The 12,365-nt window shown below is 48.9% G+C and overlaps 1 protein-coding gene across 1 annotated transcript; it reads right to left on the bottom strand.

Moving 5' to 3' along the window:
* Positions 1-697: 697 nt before the first annotated feature.
* Positions 698-7,820, bottom strand: LOC119943868 (dipeptidyl peptidase 3-like). The gene is made up of 3 exons (XM_038765054.1): positions 7,644-7,820; positions 4,005-4,167; positions 698-967 (listed from the first exon to the last, which is right to left on the bottom strand). Exons 1-3 carry the CDS (start codon positions 7,815-7,817, stop codon positions 801-803), a joined length of 504 nt encoding a protein of 167 aa, XP_038620982.1. The 5' UTR covers positions 7,818-7,820; the 3' UTR covers positions 698-800.
* Positions 7,821-12,365: the final 4,545 nt, after the last annotated feature.

Here is a 12,365-nt window from a genome sequence, read left to right on the forward strand (position 1 = left end):
TTATTATTCACGCCGAGGACCGAGCCTGGCAGAATAAAGACGCAGACACAATGTAGCAGCCTTGCTTACACCCTTTTAATTCATTCATTCTTTCAATTGTATTTATTGAGCGCTTACTGTGTGCAGAGCATTGTACTGAGCTAAATAACACTTTTTTCATTCATTCATTCGGTGCTCTGCACACAGTAAGCGCTCAATAAATCCGACTGAATGAATGAAAGGCTGTGAGCCCCACTCATTCATTCGTTCGATCGGATTTATTGAGCGCTTACTGTGTGCAGAGCACTGGACTAAGCGCTTGGGAACTCCAAGTCGGCAACCTCTAGAGACGGTCCCGACCCAACAGCGGGCTCACGGTCTAGCAGGGGCGGGCTCACAGGCGAACACACAAAACTAACACAGATTTATTGATTTTACTCGTCCATATCTATTCTATTTAATTTTGATAGTATGTTTGGTTTGGTTGTCTGTCTCCCCCTTTTAGACTGTGAGCCCGCCGGTGGGGAGGGACCGTCTCGATATGCTGCCAACTTGGACTTCCCAAGCGCTTAGTCCAGTGCTCTGCACACAGTAAGCGCTCAATAAATACGACTGATTGATTGATTAACTTCTCTGAGCCTCAGTTACCTCATCTGTAAAATGGGGATGAAGGCTTTGAGCCCCCCGTGGGACAAACTGATCACCTTGTTTCCCCCCCCCCAGCGCTTAGAACAGTGCTTTGCACATAGTAAATGCTTAATAAATGATTGGCGGGCCGCGCCGCTTTAACGGGGAAGGGGCCGCGGCGTCGCGTTCAGGCTTTATTGGGCCCGGGCTCCTGGGCCGCCCTTCCAAGAGCGGGCATCGGCTCGGGCCAGGCGGGTGAGCATCTCCTCTAACTCCCGCCTGTCTTCCGGGAAGCGCTCGGAGAAGGAGCGGATGAGGCCGGCGGCGGTGGGCTCGTACTCCAGCAGCTGGACCACTGAACCTGCGGGCGCGGAAAAGGAAGGAATCGACGTGAGCGGGGGAGACGCTCAGTCCAGTGCTCTGCGCCCAATAAATACGACTGAATGAATGAATGAGACTGACCACAAAACCCAACCGCGGTCGGCAGGCGGGGACTCGGTTCCCCCATCCCGGAATCGGGGACAATCCGTCCACCCCAGGCCAGCCCCCCACAAGCTCACGGACAGGTTTGGGGAATCAATCAATCGTATTTATTGAGCGCTTACTGTGTGCAGAGCACTGGACTAAGCGCTTGGGAAGTACAAGTTGGCAACGCATAGAGACGGTCCCTACCCAACAGAGGGCTCACAGTCTAAAAGGGGGAGACAGAGAACAAAACCAAACATACGAACGAAATAAAATCAATAGAATAGATATGGGCAAGTGAAATAGAGTAATAAATACGTACAAACATCTATACATATATACAGGTGCTGTGGGGAAGGGAAGGAGGTAAGATGGGGGGGATGGAGAGGGGAACGAGGGGGAGAGGAAGGAAGGGGCTCAGTCTGGGAAGGCCTCCTGGAGGAGGTGAGCTCTCAGCAGGGCCTTGAAGGGGGAAGCAGCGTGGCTCAGTGGAAAGAGCCCGGGCTTTGGAGTCAGAGGTCAGGGGTTCAAATAATAATAATAACAATGATGGCATTTGTTAAGCGCTTACTATGTGCAAAGCACTGTTCTAAGCACTGGGGGGGGATACAGGGTGATCAGGGTGTCCCACGCGGGGCTCACAGTCGTCATCCCCATTTTCCAGATGAGGTAACTGAGGCTCAGAGAAGTGAAGTGACTCGCCCAAGGTCACACAGCAGACACGTGGTGGAAGCGGGATTCGAACCCATGACCTCTGACTCCAAAGCCCGGGCTCTTTCCACTCGGCCACGCTGCTTCTCAAATCCCCGCTCCACCAATTGTCAGCTGTGTGCCTTTGGGCAAGTCACTTCTCTGGGCCTCGGTTCCCTCATCTGTAAAACGGGGATTAAAACTGTGAGCCCGCGGGACAACTTGATCACCTTGTAACCTCCCCAGCGCTTAGAACAGTGCTTCGCACACGGTAAGCGCTTAATAAATGCCATTAAAAAAAAAAGTTTGCTGCAACCACTTGGGCGTTCCTACCGAGACTTTATTTAGGGTTAAAATAAAACACAGCCTTAAACACGTTCATTCATTCATTCAATCAGATTTATTGAGCGCTTACGGTGTGCAGAGCACGGGACTAAGCGCTTGGGAAGTCCAAGTTCATTCATTCATATTTATTGAGCGCTTACTGTGTGCAGAGCACTGGACTGAGCGCTTGGGAAGTCCAAGTTAGCAACCTATAGAGACGGTCCCTACCCAACAGCGGGCTCACAGTCTGGAAGGGGGAGACAGAGAACAAGACAAAACATATTAACACAATAAAATAAATAGAATAAATATGTACAAATAAAATAATAGAGTAATAAATCCGTACAAGCATCTATACATCTATACAGGTGCCGTGGGGAGGGGAAGGAGGTAAGATGGGGGGGATGACGGAGGGGGAGAGGAAGGAGGGGGCTCAGTCTGGGAATATGTTTTGTTTTGTTCTCTGCCTCCCCCTTCTAGACTGTGAGCCCGTTGGTGGGTAGGGACCGTCTCTAGATGTTGCCAACTTGTCCTTCCCGAGCGCTTAGTCCAGTGCTCCGCACACAGTAAGCGCTCAATAAATACGCTTGAATGAATGAGGTGAGCTCTCAGAAGGGCTTTGAAACATATATATGTATATATGTTTGTACATATGTATTACTCTATTTTACTTGTACATATTTATTCTATTTATTTTATTTGGTTTATATGTTTTGTTTCGTTGTCTGTCTCCCTTCGAGACTGTGAGCCCGCTGTTGGGTAGGGACCACCTCTGGATGTTGCCAACTTGTACTTCCCAAGCGCTTAGTCCAGTGCTCTGCACACAGTAAGCGCTCAATAAATACGATTGAATGAATGAGGTGAGCTCTCAGTAGGGCTTTGAAACACATATATATGTATATATGTTTGTACACATTTATTACTCTATTTTACTTGTACATATTTATTCTATTTATTTTATTTTGTTAATATGTTTTGTCTTGTTGTCTGTCTCCCCCTTCTAGACTGTGAGCCCACTGTTGGGTAGGGACCGTCTCTATAGGTTGCCAACTTGGACTTCCCAAGCACTTAGTCCAGTGCTCTGCACACAGTACGCGCTCAATAAATACGACTGAATGAATGAATGAATGAGGTGAGCTCTCTAGAAGGGCTTTGAAACACACATATATATGTATATATGTTTGTACATATTTATTACTCTACTTATTTTACTTGTACATATTTATTCTATTTATTTTATTTGGTTTATATGTTTTGTTTTGTTGCCCGTCTCCCCCTTCTAGACTGTGAGCCCGCTGCTGGGTAGGGACCGTCTCTAGATGTTGCCAACTTGGACTTCCCAAGCGCTTAGTACAGTGCTCTGCACACAGTAAGCGCTCAATAAGCACGATTGAATGAATGAATGACTTCGCCCCGCCTCTCCTTCGGCAGAAGCTGCTTCTTAGAGAAGCAGCGCGGCTCAGTGGAAAGAGCCCGGGCTTGGGAGTCAGAGGTCGTGGGTTCGAATCCTGACTCCGCCGCTCGTCAGCTGGGTGACTTTGGGCAAGTCACTTCACTGGGCCTCAGTGACCTCATCTGGAAAATGGGGATGAAGACTGGGAGAGCCCCCCGTGGGACAACCTGATCACCTTGTAACCGCCCCCAGTGCTTTGCACTTAGTAAGTGCTTAATAAGTGCCATTATTATTATTATTATTCTCTGGGTCTCAGTTCTCTTATCTGTAAAGTGGGGATTAAGAGCTGCGACCTCAACTGTAAAATGAGTGTGACGGGAGACAGGGACTGCGTCCACCCTGATGAACTTGTATCTACCCCAGCGCTCAGAACGGTGCTCGGCACCAAGTGAGCGCCTAACAGATACCGTCGTTATTGATATTGTTATTATCGTCGTCATCGGGGTGAGGTGGGAAAGGGGGTTACCGTCGTGGCGGGTACTGGGCTGCACGATGAGCTTGCGGGCCTCCTTGCGCAGCAGGACGGTGTCCCTGAGGGTGAGGAAGCGCTCGGGGGGCTCGTCGGTGACGGCGGAGTAGCCCTCGTACAGTGCTCGCCCCCCGGCCACGTCGCCCGTCGACTTCAGCACCTGACGGAGGGAGGAAGGAGAGGAAGGTGATTCAGCCCCCGACCACGCAATCAATCAATCCATCGTATCTACTGAGCGATTCCGGTGCGTGGATCACAAGCGCTTGGGAGAGGACAATCAATCAATCAATCAATCGTATTTATTGAGCGCTTACTGTGTGCAGAGCACTGGACCAAGCGCTTGGGAAGTACAAGTTGGCAACATGGAGAGACAGTCCCTACCCAAGTGGGCTCACAGTCCAACAGACAATGCGACATTACAATAGAGAAGCACCGTGGCTCGGTGAAATTAGCTGTGTGACTTCGGGCAAGTCACTTCACTTCTCTGGGCCTCAGTTCCCTCGCCTGGAAAACGGGGATGAAGGCTGCGAGCCCCCCGTGGGACAATCTGATAGTAATTAGTAATAGTAATTCTGGTATTTGTTAAGCGCTCACTACGTGCAAAGCACTGTTCTAAGCGCTGGGGAGGATGCAGGGTGATCAGGTTGTCCCATGTGGGGCTCACAATCTTCATCCCCATTTTCCAGATGAGGGAACTGAGGCCCAGAGAAGTGACTTGCCCAGAGTCACACAGCTGACAAGCGGTGTAGCCGGGATCGGAACCCATGACCTCTGACTCCAAAGCCCGCGCTCTTTCCACTGAGCCACGCTGCTTCTCAATAGAATAAATAAAATAAGTATGTACAAATAGAGTAATAAATCCGTACTGATCACTTTGTAACCTCCCCAGCGCTTAGAACAGTGCTTGGCACATAGTAAGCGCTTAATAAATGCCATTATTGTTATTTTTATTATTACTACAATAGAGTTGGTAGGCATGCTACCTGCCCGCAGAGAGCTGACAGTCTAGAGCGGGAGACAGATGTTAATATCGATAAATGATGGACGGGGGCATGGGTGCTGGGGGGCTAAGGGAGGGGTGGGGTAAATCGAAGCGCAAGGGAGACACAGAAGGGAGTGGGAGAAGAGGAAATGATGACATATTTATTACTCTATTTATTTATTTATTTTACTTGTACACATCTATCCTATTTATTTTATTTTGTTAGTATGTTTGGTTTTGTTCTCTGTCTCCCCCTTTTAGACTGTGAGCCCACTGTTGGGTAGGGACTGTCTCTAGATGTTGCCAATTTGTACTTCCCAAGCGCTTAGTACAGTGCTCTGCACATAGTAAGTGCTCCATAAATACGATTGATGATGATGATGACAGTCGGGGAAGTCCTCTTGGAGGAGAAATGATAAGAATAATGATAATGATGGCATTTATTAAGCACTTACTCTGTGCAAAGCATTCATTTATTCAATCGTATTTATTGAGCGCTTACTGTGTGCAGAGCACTCTTCTAAGGGCTGGGGAGGTTACAAGGCGTTCAGGTTGTCCCACGGGGGGCTCCCAGTCTTCACCCCCATTTTCCAGATGAGGTCACTGAGGCCCAGAGAAGTGAAGTGGCTTGCCCAAAGTCACACAGCTGACAGTCGGCGGAGCCGGGGTTTGAACCCATGACCTCTGACTCCAGAGCCCGGGCTCTTTCCACTGAGCCACGCTGCTTCTCAACAAATACCATCATTACTTATTTTCAGGGCGGGAATCGATCAATCAATCGTATTTATTGAGCGCGTACTGTGTGCAGGGCACTGTACTAAGCGCTTGGGAAGTCCAAGTTGGCAACATCTAGAGACGGTCCCTACCCGACAGTGGGCTCACAGTCTAAAAGGGGGAGACAGAGATCAAAACCAAACATATTAACAAAATAAAATAAGCGTGCCAGAACGGTTAGGTGGTACTATTTTCAGCCCAGTGATTCAACCAATCAATCACATTTTTCGAGCGCTTCCTAAATGCAGAGCACTATACTAAGCGCCTTTCGGAAGGCCGGCTCGCCCCGGCTCAACGGAGACAAAAAGTGGTTACGATCCATAAGAAGCAGCGTGGCTCAGTGGAAAGAGCCCGGGCTTTGGAGTCAGAGGTCATGGGTTCGAATCCTGACTCCGCCACTTGGCAGCTGGGTGACTTTGGGCAAGTCACCTCACTTCTCTGGGCCTCAGTTCCCTCATCTGGAAAACGGGGATGAAGACTGGGAGCCCCCCGTGGGACAACCTGATCACCTTATAGAGAAGCAGCGTGGCTCAGTGGAAAGAGCCCGGGCTTTGGAGTCAGAGATCATGGGTTCAAATCCCGGCTCCGCCAATTGTCAGCTGTGTGACTTTGGGCAAGTCGCTTCACTTCTCTGGGCCTCAGTTACCTCATCTGTAAAATGGGGATTAAGACTGTGAGCCCCCCCCATGGAACAACCTGATCACCTTGTAACCTCCTCAGCGCTTAGAACAGTGCTTTGCACATAGTAAGCGCTTAATAAATGCTATCATTATTATTATTATCATCCCCCCTCGGCGCTTAGAACAGTGCTTTGCACAGAAGCAGCATGGCTCAGCAGCAAGAGCTCGGGCTTTAGAGTCAGAGGTCATGGGTTCAAATCCCGGCTCCGCCGACTGTCAGCTGGGTGACTTTGGGCAAGTCACTTCACTTCTCCGTGCCTCAGTTGGCTCATCTGTGAAATGGGGATGAAGACTGTGAGCCCCCCATGGGACAACCTGATCACCTTGTAACCTCCCCAGCGCTTAGAACAGTGCTTTGCACATGGTAAGCGCTTAATAAATGCTATCATCATCATCATTATTTTATTATTATTATTATTATTATTATTATTATTATTATTATTATTATTATTTTGATCCACAGCGGCAGCAGCTGCCGACCCCCTCGTCGGGAGGTGGGGGTTTAGTGGGGTGGGATCAGTCCAAACCACGAAACCCTTTAAACCACTTTCTCCCTGTCAGTTCCACCCCGGGGTGGGAAAGGGAGATGGAGTAAGCGTTCCGTTGAGGGATGCAGAGGGAAAACGTAGGGGGGAAGAGGGCCCGGGAGGGGGTTCAAAGGATCCGTGGCTCAGTGGAAAGAGCCCGGGCTTTGGAGTCAGAGGTCATGGGTTCGAATCCCGACTCCGCCACATAATGTACTAACGTAATGATGGCATTTGTTAAGCGCTTACTATGTGCAAAGCACTGTTCTAAGCACCGAGGAGGTTACAAAGTGATCAGGTTGCCCCACGGGGGGCTCACAGTCTTCATCCCCATTTGACGGATGAGGTAACTGAGGCCCAGGGAAGTGAAGTGACTTGCCCAGAGTCACACAGCTGACAATTGGCGGAGCCGGGATTTGAACCTATGACCTCTGAGTCCAAAGCCCGGGCTCTTTCCACTGAGCCACGCTGCTGCTGTGTGATCTCGGGCAAGTCGCTTCACTTCTCTGGGCCTCAGTTCCCTCATCTGGAAAATGGGGGTGAAGACTGGGAGCCCCCCGTGGGACAACCTGATCACCCTGTCTCCTCCCCAGCGCTTAGAACAGTGCTTTGCACATAGTAAGCGCTTAACAAATGCCAATTATTATCATTATTACTATTATTATTCCCTCTCTACCTGGAGTCGGCGCAGGAAGCGTTCCAGGGCGGGCCTGCCCACTGAGCGGATCTTGCCGCGATCCAGGCGGACCCTGGCATCCGGGCGCCCGTCGGAGCCGGTGGTGGGGACGACGCTGACGAGACCCTCTCCGGCTTCCAGCAGGACCCTCAGGATCACAAATCGAGCCTGCATGTGAGCCTGCGGCAACAGGAAGGGGTCGTTTATTATAGTAAGCGCTCAATAAATACGAACGGATGAATGGCATTTAGTAACCCCTTAGTACATGCAAAATACGAATGGGTGAATGAATGAATGGTATTTAGTAAGCGCTTACTATGCGCAAAGCACTGTTCTAAGCGCTGGGCAGGCTACAGGGCGATCGGGTTGTCCCACGGGGGGCTCACAGTCTTCATCCCCATTTTAAGATGAGTTAGTAATACTAGTAATAACGATGGCGTTTATTAAGCGCTTACTATGTGCAAAGCACTGTTCTAAGCGCTGGGCAGGCTATAAGGCGATCAGGTTGTCCCACGGGGGGCTCACAGTCTTCATCCCCATTTTAAGATGAGTTAGTAAGAATAATAATAATAATAATGACGGCATTTATTAAGCGCTTACTATGTGCAAAGCACTGTTCTAAGCGCTGGGGAGGTTACAAGGCGATCAGGTTGTCCCACGGGGGGCTCACAGTCTTCATCCCCATTTTAAGATGAGTTAGTAAGAATAATAATAATAATAATGACGGCATTTATTAAGCGCTATGTGCAAAGCACTGTTCTAAGCGCTGGGGAGGTTACAAGGTGATCGGGTTGTCCCGCGGGGGGCTCACAGTCTTCATCCCCATTTTAAGATGAGTTAGTAAGAATAATAATAATAATAATAATGACGGCATTTATTAAGCGCTATGTGCAAAGCACTGTTCTAAGCGCTGGGGAGGTTACAAGGTGATCAGGTGGTCCCATGGGGGGCTCACAGTCTTCATCCTCATTTTAAGATGAGTTAGTAAGAATAATAATAATAATAATGACGGCATTTATTAAGCGCTATGTGCAAAGCACTGTTCTAAGCGCTGGGGAGGTTACAAGGTGATCAGGTGGTCCCACGGGGGGCTCACAGTCTTCATCCCCATTTTAAGATGTTAGTAATAATAATAATAATGATGGCATTTATTAAGCGCTTACTATGTGCAAAGCACTTTTCTAAGCACTGGGGAGGTTGCAAGGTGATCAGGTTGTCCCACGGGGGGCTCACAGTCTTCATCCCCCCTTTACAAATGAGGTAATAATAATAATAATAATAATGGCATTATTAAGCACTTCCTATGTGCAACGCACTGTTCTAAGCGCTGGGGAGGTTGTCCCACGGGGGGCTCACAGTCTTCATCCCCATATTACAGATGAGGTAATAATAATAATAATAATAATAATGGCATTTATTAAGCAGTTACTATGTGCAAAGCACTGTTCTAAGTGCTGGAGAGGTTACAAGGTGATCAGGTTGGGCTGCGGGGGGCTCACAGTCTTCATCCACAGGCTCCTACTCTGTCCTAATCCTCCTCGACCTCTCAGCTGCCTTTGACACTGTGGCCCACCCCCTTCTCCTCCACACGTTATCTGACCTTGGCTTCACAGACTCCGTCCTCTCCTGGTTCTCCTCTTATCTCTCCGGTCGTTCTTTCTCAGTCTCTTTTGCAGGCTCCTCCTCCCCCTCCCATCCCCTTACTGTGGGGGTTCCCCAAGGTTCAGTGCTTGGTCCCCTTCTGTTCTCGATCGACACGCACTCCCTTGGTGACCTCATTCGCTCCCACGGCTTCAACTGTCATCTCTACGCTGATGACACCCAGATCTCCATCTCTGCCCCTGCTCTCTCCCCCTCCCTCCAGGCTCGCATCTCCTCCTGCCTTCAGGACATCTCCGTCTGGATGTCCGCCCGCCACCTAAAGCTCAACATGTCGAAGACTGAGCTCCTTGTCTTCCCTCCCAAACCCTGCCCTCTCCCTGACTTTCCCATCTCTGTTGACGGCACTACCATCCTTCCCGTCTCACGAGCCCGCAACCTTGGTGTCATCCTCGACTCCGCTCTCTCGTTCACCCCTCACATCCAAGCCGTCACCAAAACCTGCCGGTCTCAGCTCCGCACCGTTGCCAAGATCCGCCCTTTCCTCTCCATCCCAACCGCTCCCCTGCTCGTTCAAGCTCTCATCCTATCCCGTCTGGACTACAGCACCAGCCTTCTCTCTGATCTCCCATCCTCGTGTCTCTCCCCACTTCAGTCCATACTTCCTGCTGCTGCCCGGATTGTCTTTGTCCAGAAACGCTCTGGGCATGTTACTCCCCTCCTCAAAAATCTCCAGTGGCTACCGATCAATCTGCGCATCAGGCAGAAACTCCTCACCCTGGGCTTCGAGGCTGTCCATCACCTCGCCCCCTCCTACCTCCCCTCCCTTCTGTCCTTCTCCAGCCCAGCCCGCACCCTCCGCTCCTCCACCGCTGATCTCCTCACCGTTAGGCCTCGTTCTGGCCTGTCCCGCCATCGACCCCCGGCCCACGTCCTCCCCCGGGCCTGGAATGGCCTCCCTCTGCCCACCCGCCAAGCTCGCTCTCTTCCTCCCTTCAAGGCCCTGCTGAGAGCTCACCTCCTCCAGGAGGCCTTCCCAGACTGAGCCCCTTCTTTCCTCTCCCCCTCGTCCCCCTCTCCATCCCCCCGTCTTACCTCCTTCCCTTCCCCACAGCACCTGTATATATGTATATATGGTTGTACATATTTATTACTCTATTTATTTATTTATTTATTTTACTTGTACATTTCTATCCTACTTATTTTATTTTGTTGGTATGTTTGGTTCTGTTCTCTGTCTCCCCCTTTTAGACAGTGAGCCCACTGCTGGGTAGGGACTGTCTCTATATGTTGCCAATTTGTACTTCCCAAGCGCTTAGTACAGTGCTCTGCACATAGTAAGCGCTCAATAAATACGATTGATTGATTGATTGATTGATTCCCACACTCAGCCCCTTCTTTCCTCTTCCCCTCATCCCCCTCTCCATCCCCCCGTCTTACCTCCTTCCCTTCCCCACAGCACCTGTACATATGCATACATGTTTGTACATATTTATTACTCTATTTCACTTGTCCATATCTATTCTATTCATTTTATTTTGTTAGTATGTTTGATTTTGTTCTCTGTCTCCCCCTTTTAGACTGTGAGCCCACTGTTGGGTAGGGACTGTCTCTATGTGTTGCCAATTTGTACTTCCCAAGCGCTTGGTACAGTGCTCTGCACATAGTAAGCGCTCAATAAATACGATTGATTGATTGATTGACTGTATATGTTGCCAACTTGTACTTCCCAAGCACTTAGTACAGTGCTCTGCACACAGTAAGCTCTCAATAAATACGATTGATGATGATGATATCTATTCTATTTATTTTATTAGTATGTTTCGTTTTGTTGTCTGTCTCCCCCTTCTAGACTGTGAGCCCAGTTGGGTAGGGACCGTCTCTATGTGTTGCCAACGTGGACTTCCCAAGCGCTTAGTACAGTGCTCTGCACACAGTAAGCGCTCAATAAATATGATTGATTGATGTTTGTACATATTTATTACTCTATTTTACTTGCACATATCTATCCTATTTCATTTTGTTGATATGTTTGGTTTTGTTCTCGGTCTCCCCCTTCTAGACTGTGAGCCCACTGTTGGGTAGGGACTGTCTCTATACGTTGCCAATGTATACTTCCCAAGCGCTTAGTACAGTGCTCTGCACACAGTAAGCGCTCAATAAATATGATTGATTGATGTTTGTACATATTTATTACTCTATTTTACTTGCACATATCTATCCTATTTCATTTTGTTGATATGTTTGGTTTTGTTCTCGGTCTCCCCCTTCTAGACTGTGAGCCCACTGTTGGGTAGGGACTGTCTCTATACGTTGCCAATGTATACTTCCCAAGCGCTTAATACAGTGCTCTGCACACAGTAAGCTCTCAGTAAATACAATTGATTGATTGATAGTACAGCACCCAGCACACAGGAAGTGCTTAATAAATTCCGTTATTATTACTCATGCTGAGGGCCGAGGCTGGCAGAATAAAGATGCAGACACAACGTAGCAGCCTTGCTCACACACTTTTCATTCATTCATCCTTTCAATTGTATTTATTGAGCGCTTCCTGTGTGCAGAGCACTGTACTAAGCTATAGTGCTCTGCACACAGTAAGCGCTCAATAAATACGATTGAATGAATGAAAGACGTGAGCCCCATTCATTCATTCATATTTATTGAGCACTTACTGTGTGTAGAGCACTGGACTAAGCGCTTGGGAACTACAAGCCCCACACGGGCCAGGGACCGTGTCTAACCTGATTTGCTCGTATCCACCCCAGTGCTTAGCACAGCGCCTGGCACACAGTAAGTGCTTAATAAATTCCGTTATTATTATTCACGCTGAGGACCGAAGCTGGCAGAATAAAGACGCAGACACAATGTAGCAGCCTTGCTTACATACTTGTCATTCATTCATTCATCCTTTCAATTGTATTTATTGAGCGCTTACTGTGTGCAGAGCACTGTACTAAGCTACAGTGCTCTGCACACAGTGAGCGCTCAATAAACACGATTGAATGAATGAAAGACGTGAGCCCCATTCATTCATTCGTATTTATTGAGCGCTCACTGTGTGCAGAGCACTGGACTAAGCGCTTGGGAAGTGCAAGCCCCACACGGGCCAGGGACCGTGTC

Source organism: Tachyglossus aculeatus, chromosome 22 (genome assembly GCF_015852505.1).
Source record: "Tachyglossus aculeatus isolate mTacAcu1 chromosome 22, mTacAcu1.pri, whole genome shotgun sequence".
NCBI classification, from domain to species: Eukaryota; Metazoa; Chordata; class Mammalia; order Monotremata; family Tachyglossidae; genus Tachyglossus; species Tachyglossus aculeatus.

Excerpts from the sequence above, each read along its gene's own strand:
- LOC119943868 (XM_038765054.1), bottom strand. The coding sequence starts at position 7,817 with ATGCAGGCTCGATTTGTGATCCTGAGGGTCCTGCTGGAAGCCGGAGAG. Across the intron at positions 4,168-7,643 it reads GCTTCCTGCGCCGACTCCAG|GTGCTGAAGTCGACGGGCGA; the intron begins GTAGAGAGGGAA and ends TCCCTCCGTCAG. Across the intron at positions 968-4,004 it reads GCCCAGTACCCGCCACGACG|GTTCAGTGGTCCAGCTGCTG; the intron begins GTAACCCCCTTT and ends CCGCGCCCGCAG.